This window comes from Plecotus auritus, assembly GCF_963455305.1.
Source record: "Plecotus auritus genome assembly, chromosome: 10".
Taxonomy (NCBI): Eukaryota; Metazoa; Chordata; class Mammalia; order Chiroptera; family Vespertilionidae; genus Plecotus; species Plecotus auritus.
In genome coordinates this window covers 9,496,906-9,513,798 of record NC_137785.1, presented here as the reverse complement: position 1 = coordinate 9,513,798, position 16,893 = coordinate 9,496,906, and the positions used below count along the sequence as shown (strand labels likewise).

The following is a 16,893-nucleotide window of genomic DNA, read 5'->3' as shown; positions in this document are numbered from 1 at the left end:
ATGACATATAGACCGGAAATTTTATCCATTGAATCTGAAGTTTGTTAAATCGAGGTCCGCAAAATGGAGGGTTTACTGTGTTAACTCATTTAATTCCCATGACAACTCTATGCAGCCAGCACTGAGCTTATTGACCTGACTCCACCTCCCTCTCACCCCCCTCTTCACTCTCTAGTTCAGCCATGGGCAAACTACGGCCCACGGGCTGGATCCGGCCTGTTCGGCTGTTCTATCCAGCCCGCGGAGCCGAAAGAGCGGAGGGTTCTCTTGCTCTCCCCTCCGCTCCTTTACTTTGAATTTATATTAGTTCACACAAACACTCCATCCATGCTTTTGTTCCGGCCCTCCGGTCCAGTTTAAGAACCCATTGTGGCTCTCGAGTCAAAAAGTTTGCCCACCCCTGCTCTAGTCCCACTGGTCTATTTTTGTTCCTTGAACATGCAAAGCTCAGTCCCAGGGTCAGGCCTTTGCATGTGCTGTTCTTTGTACCTGAAATGACTACCTCACCGCACGGGTCCCAGCTCATCCCCCTATTTTATTTTACTTTTTAATGTTTTTATTGAATTTTAAAAGAGAAAGGAAGGGAGAGGGAGAGAGAGATAGAAACATTGATGATAGAGAAACATCACCCATCAGCTGCCCCCTGCTTGGGATCAAGCCCACAACCTGGGCATGTGCCCTGATGGGGAATCAAACCAGTGATCTCTAGTTCCCCGGTCGAAGCTCAACCACTGAGCCACGCTGGCCTTGCTCATCCCTCTATTTTAGCACATGCTTAGCACTTGCTCGGAGCTAATGTAAGTGTATTTATTTTATCTGGTTTTGTGTCTTCCCCACCTAAAAGTTAAGCTCCCTCTGGGCGTGTACTCATTCTCCTTCACTGATGTGTGCATTCACTCAGTGAGTCTTTACTGAGTGCTGAGTATGTGCCAGGCATTTTCTAGGTACTGTCGAGACAGCAGTGAAGAGATCAGAACAGATGAAGATCTGCACCCTCGTGGAGTTTAGATACACGTGGACAGTCAGACAATGAACAAGAAAATGAAGCAAAATAACACTTGCCTTCAGTTATATAATAACTAGAGGCCTGATGCATGAAATTCGTGCAAGAGTAGGCCTTCCTTCCCCTGGCTGCCAGCAATGGCTTCCCTCGGACAGCCAGGGCCCACCAGTGGGTGGCTTGGGCCTCCCTCTTTGGGGCAATGGTGGAGCCCCCCGATTGATCGCTCCGCCAGCCAGTAGCCTGGGCCTCCCTCTTTGGGGCGATGGTGGAACCCCCTGATTGATCGCTCCGCCAGCCAGTAGCCTGGGCCTCCCTCTTTGGGGCGATGGTGGAACCCCCCCATTGATCGCTCCGCCAGCCGGTGGCCTGGGCCTCCCTCTGGGGGGTGACCATGGAGCGATGGCCGGGCCCCTGACCTATTGTATCGCACCCGCCTTGGCTGGCCTGGCGCCCATGGGGGTGTCATAGCGTGGTCCAGGATGGTCATCCGGATGGTCATTCCGGCTATTCGGCCTTTTGGTCGATTTGCATATTACGCTTTTATTACATAGGATATGTGGGATGGAGAAAACACAGCAGGGAACCTGAGATAGGGAAGGTTGGGGGGAGGGAGGGAGCAAGAGGAGCTTTGGAGAAGGCCTCACATTTATTATTTACTAGAGGCCTGATGCACGGAATTTGTGTGCAAGGGGCTTGGCCCTCGCAGCAGCCCCGGCTGCCTCACGGCCCTGCCCCCCACCCACTGGTCGTTCAGGAAGGTGGTCCCAGAAGGTCGTTCTGCCATCTGGTCTAAGCTCTTTATTATATGGGATATATATATATATATTTTTTAATTGATTTAAGAGAGAAAGGGAGAGGGAGATAGAAACATCAATGATGAGAGAGAATCATTGATCGGCTGCCTCCTGCACGCCCCCTACTGGGGATTGAGCCCTCAACCTAGGCATGTGCCCTGACCAGGAATCGCACCATGACCTCCTGGTTCATGGGTTGACCCTCAACCACTGATCCACATTGGCTGGGCAAAGGCCCCATATTTATTTATTTTTTTAAATATATTTTATTGATTTTTTACAGAGAGGAAGGGAGAGGGATAGAGAGCTAGAAGCATCAGTGAGAGAGAAACATCGATCAGCTGCCTCCTGCACACCCCCTACAGGGGATGTGCCCACAACCAAGGTACATGCCCTGGACTGGAATCGAACCCGGGACCCTTCAGTCCGCAGGCCGACGCACTATCCACTGAGCCAAACCAGTTAGGGCAAGGCCCCATATTTAAATAAATTCGAGGCCCTGGCCGGTGTGGCTCAGTTGGTTAGGTGTTGTCCACCATGCACCCAAGGGTTGCTGGTTCAATTCCAGTCTGGGCACATGGATGGGGTGTGCAGGAGGCAGCTGATCGTGTTTTTCTCTAACATCCATGTTTCTCTCTCTCCCTCTCCCTTCCTCTCTCTCTAAAGTAAGAAAATAAATAAGGGGATGAGGTGTGAGCCATGTGGGTATTTTCGTTAAAGGTGTTCCAGCAGCCCAGCTGGCGTGGCTCAGTGGTTGAGCATCGACCTATGAACCAGGAAGTCATGGTTTGATTTCCAATTAGGCCACATGCCCGGGTTGTGGGCTTGATCCCCAATGTGGGGCATGCAGGAAGCAGCCAATCAATTATTCTCTGTCATCACTGATGTTTCTCTCTCTCTCTCTCTCTCCCTCTCTGAAATCAATAAAAATATTTTTTGAATAAAAAAATAAAGGTATTCCAGCAAAAGAAACAGCAGAAGCAAAAGCCCTGAGACTGGAGCGTGCCCCGAGTGTGTGTGTGTGAGGGGGGGCGGGGAAGGGGGAATAGCAAGGAGGCCAGGGCAGCTGGCACAGGGCTGTAGGAAATGAGTATGTGGTGAGGTCATGGGGAGCGCCAGCACCAGGTCACGCAGGACTTTGGCCACTGTAAGGTCTGCATTTTCCTCTGTGTGAGCTCATGGGTCCTTTTTGAGTCAAGGAAGGTGATGAGTTGATTTGACGGTTCACTGTATGGATAACAGAATCTGAGGGCGAGTCTGGAATTCAGGGGCGAGGGCTGATCTACAGATAAACATTTCAGAGTCCCTTCTCCAGGCATGGAGCGTGCATGAGGCCTTCAGCGCCAGAGCACTGGGTGCACAGAGGAAATGAGTGTACAAGAAGACGGTAAGAAGTGTCTCTAAGGCTACCAGGAGGCAACATTAAGAGGAACCCACACCCTAGCCGGCTTGGCTCAGTGGATAGAGCGTCGGCCTGCGAACTGAAGGGTCCCAGGTTCGATTCCAGCCAAGGGCACATGCCTGGGTTGCAGGCTCGATCCCCAGTAGGGGGCGTGCAGGAGGCAACTAATCAATGATTCTCTCCCATCATTGATGTTTCTATCTCGCTCTCCTCCCTTCCTCTCTGAAATCAATAAAGAAATATATTAAAAAAAAAAAAAAAAAAAGAGGAACCCAGAAGGAAAGTGGGAAGCGAGGCAGCTGGCATTCTGAAAGGCAAGTGAAGGAAGCTTGTCAGGCCCTGGCCGGTGTGGCTCCGTTGGTGGGGCATCGTCCTGTGCACCAAAGCATTGCTGGTTCGATACCTGGTCAGGGCACATGCCCGGGTTGTGGGCTTGATCCCCAGTAGGGGGCGAGCAGGAGACAGCCAATTGATGTTTCTCCCTTCTCTCTCTAAGATCTATTAAAGATATATATATTTTAAAATATATTTTATTGATTTTTTTACAGAGAGGAAGGGAGAGGGATAGAGAGTTAGAAATGTTGATGAGAGAGAAACATCAATCAGCTGCCTCCTGCACACCGCCTACTGGGGATGTGCCCGCAACCAAGATACATGCCCTTGACCGGAATCAGACCTGGGACCCTTCAGTCTGCAGGCCGACACTCTATCCACTGAGCCAAACCGGTTAGGGCAAAGATATATTTTTTTGGAAAGAAAGCATGTCAAGTGGAGGGGTTGGCACTGAGCACAGACAGGTCACTCTCAGTAACGAGGGGGAGGGTGGCCTGTGCGGGCACAGATGCAGATGCGTGAGGGTCCTGGAGGTGGGGACTGGGAGGGCTTTCTCGCCACTTGTTTTCGCGGGGAGAAGGTGAGGCTGGGGGAGGAGGTGCAGGGGTCTGAGGAGAGAAGGTATGTGTTGCCCTTCTTAGAGAGCAGACTGCGTGGACCAGGAAAACACCGCGCACAGAGCCTAACAGTGTCCACCTGTAGTGGGTGCTCCTTAAGTATCTGAATGAGGGGTTGAGAGATCCACGCTCACAACCCTGACCCATCCGGTGAATAGTCCTGTTTCCCTCGAGGGAACTGAGGCTCTGAGAAAGGAGGTTATCCTGTCTAGTTTCAAACAGCTGGGCCTGGCCAGCGTGGACCTATGAACCAGGAGGTCACGGTTCAATTGGTTGCAGGCTCATTCCCGTGTGGGGCGTGCAGGAGACAGCCGATCAATCATTCTCTCTCATCATTGATGTTTCTATCTCTTCCCTTCTCTGAAATCAATAAAAATATATATTTTTAAAAAGCTGGAGCCCTAGCCGGTTTGGCTCAGTGGCTAGAGCGTTGGCCTTCGGACTATAGGGTCGCTGGTTCGATTCTGGCCAAGGCACATGCCCAGGTTGTGGGCTCGATCCCCAGTGTGGGGTGTGCAGGAGGCAGCCCATCAATGATTTCTCTCATCATTGATGTTTCTCTCTTTCCCTCTCCTTTCCTCTCTGAAATCAATAAAAATATATTTAAAAAAAAAAAAAAAGCTGGAAACCAAGGCTGAGCCAGAAGTCCCCAATTCTCAACCACACAGCCCCCTTCATTTACAACAAAAAGAGGTTCGGGAGAAAATAAATAAAAGTTTTTATTACAACCTAATCACACAGTACAAATGGAGATTAAATAAGAGCAGGGAGAAGGTGGGGGCCCTTTCCCCCACGCCCCTAAAAAAATCACACCCTGATCAATAAATACCCCCCCTCAGAGACCCAGAAATCCAAGCCCCAGAACAGTCCAGGCTGAAGAATCTTGAATTTGCCCCCCTCACTTCACAGAGGAGGGAAACTGAGGCCCAGAGAACTCCCCCAGCAAGTTCGTGGCTCCTGGGCGCGGTAGGTGTCTCGTCTCCCGTGCATCCTCCTGGACCAGCACCCGCGTACCCGCACTCACACCTGGACGCGGTAGCCCCCCGCCCTGCGCCGGCAGATCCTCCGCACGCCCACCCAGTAGAGCGTGAGCATGAGCGCCCAGTAACCCAGATAGGCGCCAGCCCCGGCCGCCAGGTGGCGCGCCTCGGCGGCCCGGGCGGGGCCGCTCCAGTCGGCTCGGGCCTCCTGCACCACGCTGCGCACCAGGCCGCCCAGCAGCAGCAGCGCCCACAGGGCCAGCGGCAGCACCGGGACGTAGTTGGCGGCCAGCTTCCTGCGGCCCGACGTGCCCCAGCCGCTCTGGTTCATGGTGGCCAGCGCCAGGAACTTGGCGGGCAGCAGGCCGCCCATGTAGAGCGGCGCGTAGAGCGACAGCAGCAGCATGCGGGCGCAGCCCCGCAGCCAGGCCGCGAAGGCCGCCTTGGCCAGCGCCACTCCCTGCACGCACAGCAGCACCCACAGCAGCGCCCACGGGCGGCCCGCGTAGAAGAGCCGCAGCACCGTGGCCGCCACAAAGAAGGGGAAGAGGCCCGAGACCACCGCCTCGTAGGTCATCCACGCGTGGTGCCGGTGCCACCACAGAGCGTTGTACAGCCACTCGCGGAAGTACGACTTGGACCAGCGCGTCTGCTGGCTCAGCCAGCGCAGGAAGGACGCCGGCGTCTCCGAGTAGCAGCGGGACCGGGAGGTGTACCTGCGCACCGGAGAGAAGTGGGCATCAGCGCGGCTTTCCTTGGGGGCAGGAATCCGGAGCCAGAAACGGCCACTAACCATGACCCCCTGGGCAAGCTTTCTGAACCGCTCTGAGCCTGTGTTACCATATTTATTTTTAAAATATATTTTTACAGATGTCAGAGAAGGGAGAGGGAGAGGGAGAAATATCAGTGATGAGAGAGAATCATTGACCGGCTGCCTCATGCACACCCCCTACTGGGGATCAAGCCTGCAGCCTAGGCATGTGCCCTGCCCAGGGAATCCAACCGTGACCTCCTGGGTTCATAGGTGTACGCTCAACCACTGAGCCACGCCAGCTGGGCAGTGTTACCCTATTTTAAAAGGGGTTAGTAATGGTTTGTACCTAGTCCTGGCTGGTTTGGTTCAGTGGATAGAGCATCAGCCTGTGGCCTGAAAGTTCCTGGGTTCAATTCCAGTCAAGGGCACACACCCAGGTTGCAGGCTTGATCCCCAGTAGGGGGCAAGCAGGAGGCAGTCAATCAATGATTCTCTCTCATCATTGATGTTTCTATCTCTCTTTCCCTCTCCTTTTCGGAAATCAATAAAAATATTTTGTAAAGCTGTTTAAAAAAAAATAATAATGGTTTCTCCCTAATTGTGAGGATTCGATGCCAAGTGCTTAGACCCAGTATATAGAGTACTTGTTCAATAAATGTTATCTACTCTGTACTACTGTTTTCACAATGACTAATGGTATTATTGCCATTACCAGTATCATTACAGTTACTAACACTATTACTAATACTGTCACTCATCTATTACGAATACTCTGGCGCTGACTGTTATTGGCGGGCCCCATGGTGAGGAACAAGCCAGGCATGTTTCTCCCCAGAACAGGCCACGTGTTAGGGCCTCTCCAGGGAACCATCAACCTCCCTTCCTGTGGCCTCGGCAGACATCACTAATCAATCCCTGCCGGCTTCCAGCCACCCCCACACAGGCTGGAATCCCTAGTGTGGCACGTCATCAGGTGGCCGCCGGCACTCAGTTGGTTAGGAGGGGTCAGGCTAGTCTGTCCCCACAGCATTACCTAACAGTGTCCCGTCCCCTTCCCGTGTCACTTGGCATCCTCAATGGCCTCCCTGCAAACCGAACCCCTTGCCCCTTGCAGTGTGTGTTCAAAACAGCGGCCAGAGCGATCCTGTGGCCACAGGACGCCCATCTGCTGAACACCTCCCTCATTTTAGGCCGAAGTTCTTACCCTGCCCACAGCCTTTCATAAGCGGGCTCCCTGCACACTCTGTCCCCCTCTCCTGCACGCTCTCTTGCGCCATTTTCAGCCTCCATCCCTCTCTCGCCTCTGGCCCCATGTTTAGCAGTTCATTCCCCGGCCTTAAACTTCCTATCCCCCTTCCTGGCTTATTTATCTCCATGGCATGTGTCATTATCTACCGCACTATACGTTCTATACCTTTCTTACCCACTGCCTGCCTGCCCAGGCAGCGTAAGCACGCACTGTGTCTCTTTCATTAACTCCTACGTCCCCAGACTCAAAACACTGTAGACGCTTAACATCGGTTGAGCGAGTGAATGCGTGCGTTTGGTTTACCCCGAGTTCTTTCTGGCCCTTCCCCTGGGTCTAGCTTTGTAGAAATCACTTCCCCCGAACTGCACCTGCGCTAACCCATACTCCCCTGAGTCTCATGGAGTTACATCTCTTCTTCCTGACGCGCGTGCCGGTGTAGGCGCTCTCCGCCGCTGTTATTTAGTTCTGCTTGCTTGCTCTCTCACTATCTATTTCTCTCTTCTCCTTCCTAACTCACTCAGAGTAACTGTGCTGCCGTGGTAACCTGTGCTGTCTGTGACTGAGCCATCTCACCCACCTCATACTAGGCAGGACTCCCCACCCCCACCTGGCCTCACTTGGTAGAGTCCATAGAGTCTCATGGTTCAGTGCAAATGCTACCCCTGCCCCTGATGGTCTCTTCCTCTCTCCTCTAATGTCTCACTTGGAAGAGCCCATTGTCCTGCAAGTGACTCTGGGTTTGGAGAATTACACACACACACACACACACACACACACACACACTTGGGATGTTCTTTGGCCTCCACGCCCACGCAACCACCTGGCCCCTCAGCTTACTTGGTGGCGTAGCCCATGCTGAGCATGCGGTTGGTGAGGTGGCGGTCATCCCCAAAAGTGCAGTGGGTGCCCAGGAACTTCTGGTTGTACCAGGCCTCAAGAAACTGCTGCAGCAGGTGGTTCCTGTATAGGCCTGGGTGGGCAGGAGGAGGGGCGGGGATTGGGGTACAGAGCATCAGCCTCTGTTGTCGCCAACACTATCCCCACTCCTATCTCGAACCCCAACTCGTCTCTAATTCCAGCCCCATCCTTAACCACTTCAATCCCATTCTCAGCCCTATCACCAACCACAACTCCAGCCCCAATCCTGTTCTCAACCCCAAATCCTTCCTCGACCCCAAACTGGCCCCAATCCTGTCCCTGACCCATACCCACTCTGACAGCACCCCAGACCCTCCCTCAATCCCAAATCTATTCTCAACCCCTCCCCTACTCATCCTCATCCAACTCATCACCAACCCCAAACCTGGCCCCAACCCTGACCCTGACTCGTAACCCATTTCATCCCCTTCCCCAAAACCCGCCCCCAGCCCAGTGCTCATCCACACCCTTTCTTCAACCGATTCCCAACACCAGACATCATCCCCACCTCCAACTCCCTATCTTATTCCTGTCCCCAATTCCTGTCCAAGCCCCATCTTTGTCCACAATCTTAATTACACCCTCAACCCTTGCTGGCACCCCTTCTCCCTCTCACCCCATCCAGAGCCCTCCCAAGCTCGGCCCCTGCTCACCTAGGGGACCACTGATGCAGGACACACAGTGGAAGTAGCTCTGACAGGCCCGCTCCACGTTGAAGGCCACCCAGTACCGCAGGCTGCTTAAGAAGCTGACCCAGGAGTCCAGAGGGTTGAGGATCCGCACGTCCCCTCCAACAGCCCCCACCCGGGGGTCATCGTCCAGCACCCGCACCAACTCCAGCAGTGCCATAGGGTCCAGCCTCGTGTCTGAGTCACAGACCTGTGGGGTCGAAGGGGCCAGGATCAGGCTAGATCCCTGAATGGGGCTGGTGCTTGGGGCGAGGGCACCCAGGGGTGGGGAGCAGCTGGGACACTCTGCAGCCAATTTGAACGTAGCCTTGAATCCTTAGTAATTTTCTATGTCTAATCACATTTTAAGATGACCGGTAACCCCCCAAGACCCACGCTGTTGTATAATAAACCCCCTCTCTGGTGTTTGGACCAGGCCTGTATAACTTTCTTCTAACAAAAAGTCTGTGGCCAAAGTGATGGGCTGTAACTCCCATGATGATATAACCTGTTATGGAAATGCTGAAGGGGTTTTGCAATGTAATTAAGGTTTCATCTCTTAACTGTGAATTAATCAAAGGGAAATTATCCAGGGTGGGCCTGACCTAGTCAGGTGAGCCCTATACCAGAAGGTCTAGAAGTCCGAGACTTTCTGTTGCTAGTCTGGAAGAGGCACGCTACCATGAGTATTATGACGGTGAAAAAAAAAAAAAATCTGCCAACAAATAGGTGAGCGTGGAAGAGGCCGCTGAGCCTCAGATAAGAAACCTGCTTGCGGCCGGATGGTGCCCTGAACAGAGGACCCAGCTGAGCTTTGCCCAGACTCCTGAGCCATGGACACTAGGGGATGATAAACGTGTTTGGTTTCAAGCTGAAAAAGGCATCGTCATTTGTTATGCAGTATTAGAGAGCGAATGCCATGCATCGATGAATGAATTGCTACATTGAGTGAATGAGTGAATGACTAAGTGAACAAATGACTCTCTATATGGAATAGACAGGTAAATGGACGGGAAAAAATGAACAAGAGAATCTCAACATTGAATGAAGGAAGAGAACGAAGGGATCTCTAAATTTAATAAATAATTCTCCGGGCCGGTGTGGCTCAGTGGTTGAGTGTCGCGACCCATGGAACCAAGAGGTCCCCGATTGGATTTCCGGTCAGGGCATGTGCCCTGGTTTCAGGTCGATCCCCAGTAGGGGGCGTGCAGAGGCAGCTAACCTATGTCTCTCTCACCCATGTTTCTATCTCTCTATTTCTCTCTCTTCCTTTCTCTCTAAAATCAATAAAAACAAAACAAAAAATAAAAAGTTCAATGAATAATGAGATGGCTAGATGGATGCATGAATGAATGCGTGAAGAAAATAATTTCTACATTGGATGAAGAAAGAAATGAATCTCTACATTGGATGGATGAATAAATAAAGGAATGAGTGACCGCTTATTGGATGGATGGATGGATGGATGGATGGATGGATGGATGGATGGATGGATGAATAAGGCAAGGAAAGAATTTCTACACCGAATGGATGAATGAATAAAGGAATGAGTGACCGCTTATTGGATGGATGGATGGATGGATGGATGGATGGATGGATGGGTGAATAAGGCAAGGAAAGAATTTCTACACCCAATGGATGAATGAATAAAGGAAGGAAGAGGTTCGTTACAATCGACCCTGAACGAAGGCCTCAGGGAAGTGGGATTCGGGTGTCAGGGCCACGTGGGGTGGGGGCGCCTTCCACTCACCTGCACGTAGTCCACGGAGTCGCCCAGCGCCTTGAAGGCGGTGTACATAACCTCGCGCTTGCCGCCCCAGCGCTGCGCCACGCACACGCACCGGCGCGTCCTCACCAGCGCCTCCACCGCCAGCCGCCCCGGGTCCTCGGACTCCACCTCGCGGTAGGCGCCCGCGCCCGCCCCCGCCGCGCCCGCCGCCGCGGGTTCCCAGGGCTGGTGGTAGTTGCCGTCCCACACGTAGGTGGCGGGGTCCTCGTCGGCGAAGACCTCGCGGAACATGTCGACCATGTAGAGGTCCTCGGCGCGGTTGCCGTCCACCACCATGAGCACGCGCAGCCGCGCGCGCGGGTACACCAGGGCGCGGGCGGACGCCAGGCACTGGCGCAGGTACGCGGGGTCCTCCTGGTACGCGGAGATGGTCAGCGCCACGCTGCGCGCCGTGGCCGCGTCCGGGGGCCCCCGCGCCGCCGCCCGCCGCGCCGCCGCCGCCACCCGCCGGTGCTCCAGGTACGCGAACAGGCTCTGCGCCACCAGGTGCGCCGAGAGGAAGGCGCCGTAGAGGCCGAAGGCGAGGAGGCCGTGGCGATCGGAGGCGAGCGGCACGCCGGCCGCGTAGGCCCAGGTGATGAGGACCAAGATGAGCAGCGCGAAGGCGAGGGTCAGCACCCGCCGGGCCGGGCCGGAGCAGTGGCGGGCTGCCCGGCTGGGTTTGGGCACGTCCTGAAGGAAACGGAGAGGGGAGAGCAAGGTGAAAGGGTTGTTTCCGGAAGGGAGACTCCTGGGGTTTTCCCCAAGCCAAGGATAGCATCCCCTTTCTTGTAAAAAAGTAAAAATTAAAATTAAAAATCCCCTGAGTATCCAATGTTATTTTCATTAGTTAAAATAATTGTGGCAAACAGCTATCAAGGCATTCCCGATTGCGTTGATGCAAATGCATTTCCCCCACATTTTTAACAGCTCTTAAATCCATGAGGGTTACATTCAGTGGATGGTCACATTTCGTTAACAGGGATCCCCCTTTCTTGATGGCACATAAAATAATGATTCGGCCCTAGCCGGTTTAGCTCAGTGGATAGAGCATCGGCCTGTGGACTGAAGGGTCCCGGGTTGGATTCCCGTCAAGGGCACATGCCAGGGCTGCAGGCTCCACCCCCAGTAGGGGGCGTGCAGGAGGCAGCTGATCAATGATAATTGATGTTTCTATCTTTCCCTGTCCCTTCCTCTCTGAAATCAATAAAAATATATTTAAAAAAAATAATGATTCATCTCACCATCAAAGGTTCCTTACTGTTGAGACGATAATAGGAATAATAATACACTCTACATCTAAAAGAACAATACAGCCTTAGCCGGTTTAGCTCAGTGGATAGAGCATCGGCCTGTGGACTGAAGGATCCCAGGTTCGATTCCTGTCAAGGGCACATGCCAGGGCTGCAGGCTCCACCCCCAGTAGTTTCTATCTTTCCCTGTCCCTTCCTCTCTGAAATCAATAAAAATATATTTTAGAAAATAATGATTCATCTCACCATCAAAGGTTCCTTACTGTTGAGACGATAATAGGAATGATAATATACATCTAAAAGAACAATACAGCCTTAGCTGGTTTGGCTCAGTGGATAGAGCATTAGCCTGTGGACTGAAGGGCCCCAGGTTTGATTCCCACCAAGGGCACATGCCTGGGTTGCAGGCTCGATCCCCAGTAGGGGGCGTGCAGGAGGCAGCCAATCAATGATCCTCTCTCATCATTGATGTTTGTATCTCTCCCTTCCTCTCTGATATCAATAAAGAAATATATTTTAAAAAAATAAAAAATAAAAGAATAATACAATATGGTTTGTACCAGGGGCTTCTCTAAGCCTTTGTGAGGAACTTAGTTTAAACCTCACAACAGGTACAGTCATGAGCATCCTGCTTTGACAGAGGTGCAGCAGCCCGCCCACGCTCACACCTGGAAAGCCGAGGAGCCAGGACTGGAACCCTAAGGATCCAATCACGAAACCACAACCTTATATACAGGGTTTCCTCCTCTGCAGAGCCCCGTGGGACAGGATAGTGTTTACTGCCGCCACAGAGATGGCAAAACCGAGGCCGGATGAGCCAGGAGTGCGTTGCCCAAGGTCAGGAAGCCTACAGTGGAGGAGGTTTCTCCGGTTTCCCACGGGCATGGCATGGTTCACCACCTCCTCTCCTCTCTCCTGTGTGCCAGTCTGTGGGGCTGGAAGAATCCAGAATCAGCGGGGAGGGGTGCCTCCTGTTTTATTGGCTGTAAAATGGGGATCTGGCCCGTGCCACGTACTAAGCACTGCTCTAGTGAGGTAGGTACTGTTACTCTCTCCCGGTACAGACAAGGAAACTGAGGCACACAGGTGTATTCTCTTGCCCAAGGTCCCTCGGCAGCCTGGCTCCATGTCCTCCTCTATGCTAACTGCCTCCTGTGGCACCAGGCCCCACCTTGGGGTTTATTATGAATTTAGTCATTAAGATACATGCCCTGACCGGTTTGGCTCAGTGGATAGAGCATCGGCCTGCGGAGTGAAGGGTCCCACGTTTGATTCCAGTCAAGGGCATGTACCTTGGTTGCGGGCACGTCCCCAGTAGGGAGTGTGCAGGAGGCAGCTGATTAATGTTTCTCTCTCATCGATGTTTCTAATTCTCTATCCCTCTCCCTTCCTCTCTGTAAAAAAATCAATAAAAATATATTTTAAAAAAAAGTTACAGAGCTGTGCCCTGGCCAGGTAGGTCAGTTGGTTAGGGGCGACATCATGATCCGCCAAGGTTGTGGGTTCGATCCCAGGTCAGGGCACATACAAGAATCAACCAATGAATGCATAAACGAGTGGAACAACAAATCAATGTCTGTGTGTGTCTTTCTTTCCCTTCCTCTCTCTCTAAAAATCAATCAATCAATACAAAAAATTTTTAAAGGATACAATACAGGAGTCACCGGCCACATGTGGCTACTGAGCCCTTGAAATGCAGCCAGTATGACTGAGGAGCTGAATTTTTTCATTTTATTTAATTTAAACTAATTTAATTATAAACGACGATCCTTGGTTCAGTTATTGGAAAGCGCTTGAGTGTGTTTGGAACAAGGAGGGTCTTTTTCAACTGTAAACCTTACGAAATCCAAGTATTTCCATGGAAAATGTAGCATCTGTATCAGATGGGCTACACATCTGGATTTTGAAGCCTGCGTATGCAAGGCAGAAAGTAAAATGTCTCATTCTTATATTTGTATGGATTACCTACTAAAATGAGAATATTTTGATATAAAGCAACCATGTATCTGTGGCCCAGCGCCCGCTGCCTTTTTCACTATGGCCCGCAAGCTGACACGGGTGTTCACGTTTTTAAGTGGCTGGACAAAATCAAAAGAGGAACCATATTTTGTGGCACATGAAAATTACATGATGTTCACATGTCAAGTTTCATCAGCACACAAGCACGCCCATCGTTACATGTGGTCTCTGGCTGAGTTCACACCAGGCCAAAGTTTGGCTGCCAAGGAGACCGTATGGCCGGCAAAGCCTCCAATATTGACTACCTGGCCTTGTACGGACAGCTTGCCAACCCCCGGTACACTTGGGTTAAATAAAATGTATTACTAACATTAATTTCACCGGTTTCTTTTTACATGGTTTCAGTGTAGCTACGAGGACATTTTATTTTATTTATTTTATTTTATTTTATTTTATTTTATTTTATTTTATTTTATTTTATATATCTTTATTGATTTCAGAGAGGAAGGAAGAGGGAAAGAGAGATAGAAACATCAATGATGAGAGAGAATCATTGACTGGCTGCCTCCTGCACGTCCCCTACTGGAGATCAAGCCCGCAACCCAGGCATGTGCCCTTGACTGGAATCGAACCCGGGACTCTTCAGTCCGCAGGCCGACGCTCTTTCCACTGAGCCAAACCAGTTAGGGCGCTACCAGGACATTTTAAACCACGTCTGTAGCCCACTTTCTGTCCCTGTAGGACAGGGCTCAGGGGGAGCGCTCAGCCTGGTGCAAGTCTTCGCTCCACACTGACAATTGTTACTCTTTCTCCTGCCATCCTCCTGCTCTGTCCCTTGGCCCCAAGCGGAGCCCTGTCTGGGTTTCTGGGGGTGGCCAACTTCATGCTGGGACTCACCCAGATGGGTGGGTTTCAATCCCAACCACACGCATGAACACGCATGTATCGGCCGTGGACACCCACCCACGCGTACACTCACATATGACAAGTGACAGACGGACACTCATGTCCTAAAAGATGACCAGACACGTGTTCTAAGGCAGAACTTGGTGGTCCTGAGACCCCACCAACAGCCACAGGTGAACTGGGACATCCGCCTTTGGGCAAAAAGGAGCAATACCGATGCCCACTCAGGGTCTGGACAACAAAACAGCACCGTGGGGTTCGAACCATATGAAATTGCCATTTTTACAGGTCAAGAGAGGCCAAATATCAGCGATTTCATCTGGTTCCACTTAAATTGAACACATCAAGAGAAATGCAGATCCACCTGTGACACACACACACACACACACACACACACACACACACCGCCAGCACACAGACAGGCACAGACATACAGCAACACGAACATGGACATGCCACACACGACAGGTGGGACGGCCACCCGCATAGCCTGGGACGCGCACACTCGGCCTCACGTGGTCGCTGTCACACACCTGAGCTCACACCTGAAATCTCGGCACACGCGGTTCCCCGCACACGTGGTCACACGCCTGGTAGCGTCCCCCCACACGCACCCTCCTGCACACACCTGTCTCATGGATGCGGGTCCGGCTGGACTCTCTCCTCTCCGGCTGCTCTCGGGGTTTCTCTGCGGCCCGAGGGCTGGGGGGGTCCTTTGTAGACCAGCGCGGCGGGGGCGGGAGGAGGGGCTGACGTCAGAGCTGAGCTGGGCCAGGGGCTCTGAGGTCATGGCCGCGCCGGGCAGCTCCACCCGCTTCCCGCCACTACCCCCGCCCCCTGCGCCCAGGCGGGCCTTCCTTCCAGGTCCCCCATCACCACCGCCCTCCCCTCTCCTCCTGGGTCTCCCCCATCACGCCCCCTCCCTCCCCGTTTTTCTCATCTCTCTGCTCTCCAATCCCTGTGTTTCTCTCCATCCCTGTATTTCTCCCCATCTCTCTCCCAGTCTCCATTTCTCTCTCTCTCTCACCCCTTTCTGTATTTCTCTTCATCCCTCCCCCCACTCTTTCTTCATCCCCCATTTCTCTCTCCTCCCCACAGCCCCAATTCTCCTCTCCACCCCCTTCTCACCCAGACATTCCTCCCCCCTGCACACTGCCCCTCCCCCTTCCAGCCCCAGACTCCGTCCTGGGTTGGTCCCCCGAGGGACTTGTCTGGGGAACTGGCAGGAGGAATGAAAGGACACACGTGCGTGGCTGTGGGTGTGACTGTGTGTGCGCTGGCGTGTGAGGCACGCTGTCTGGAACGGGAGCTGTGAGTGAATGTCTGTCGGTTCAGCGCCCGATTGACAGGTCCACATGTGTGTATGTGCGTGTGTGCGTGCCTGTGTGTGTGTGCTGGGGGCTGAGGAGGAGGCTGGACCCTGGGATTTGTCTCCCAGGGGCTTGGGGGTCATCTCAGTTGTTGGCCAGGTGCCCCAAAGAGCTGCCTGGGAAACGGAGTCAGTCTAAAGGTGCGAATGGGGGCCCTGGGGCCATCTGAGCCCCCAGCCCCTGAGGACCAACTCATTGTTTCACGCCCTGCTTTCCACAATTAGAAACAACAGCACAAAACAAACCTGTATCTAATTCTTTGTGTCTTCTCTTAACTATGAACTGATAATGTGTTTCTCTCCCTCCTTAGCTGTCTTCCCGTGTCTGTGACTCTGAATCTTTTTAAAATATAACTTTATTATTTTTTATTGACGTCAGAAAGAGAAAGGGAGGGTGGGGGGAGAGAAACATGGATGGGTTGCCTCCAGCACGTACCCTAACCAGGGATCGAACCCGCAACCTGGGTAGGTGCCCTGACAGGGAATCGAACCTCCAACCAACCGAGCCACCCGGGTCAGGGCTCTGACTCTGATTCTTTACCCCTGTGCCTCCCCATCTTCCTCTCCCGCTTTGTCGCTGTCTTTCTCTGACATGATCATTTCTGTCTTTGTCTTCCTGGCTCTGTTTCTCTGTCCATCTGTCTGTCCGGTTCGCTTTCTCTCTGTGTGTTCCTGTCTGGTTTTCTCCATATATATATATATATATATATCTCCCACCCTGCTTACTCTGGGTTTGTGTGTGTTTCTTTATTGATATTTCACAGAGAGGAAGGGAGAGGGATAGAGAGCTAGAAACATCGATGAGAGAGAAACCTCGATCAGCTGCCTCCTGCACACCTCCCACTGGGGATGTGCCCGCAACCAAGGTACATGCCCTTGACCGGAACCGAACCCGGGACCTTTCAGTCTGCAGGCCGACG

At 52.5% G+C, this 16,893-nt stretch overlaps 1 protein-coding gene across 1 annotated transcript; it reads right to left on the bottom strand.

The window, feature by feature from the left end:
* Nucleotides 1-4,845: 4,845 nt before the first annotated feature.
* Nucleotides 4,846-15,394, bottom strand: HAS1 (hyaluronan synthase 1; the record flags this gene model as incomplete). Its single annotated transcript, XM_080644094.1, has 5 exons — nucleotides 4,846-5,845; nucleotides 7,970-8,102; nucleotides 8,704-8,929; nucleotides 10,469-11,179; nucleotides 15,359-15,394. The coding sequence occupies 5 exons, from the start codon at nucleotides 15,392-15,394 to the stop codon at nucleotides 5,170-5,172; spliced, it is 1,782 nt and encodes a 593-aa protein (XP_080500220.1). The 3' UTR covers nucleotides 4,846-5,169.
* Between the last annotated feature and the right edge of the window lie 1,499 nt (nucleotides 15,395-16,893).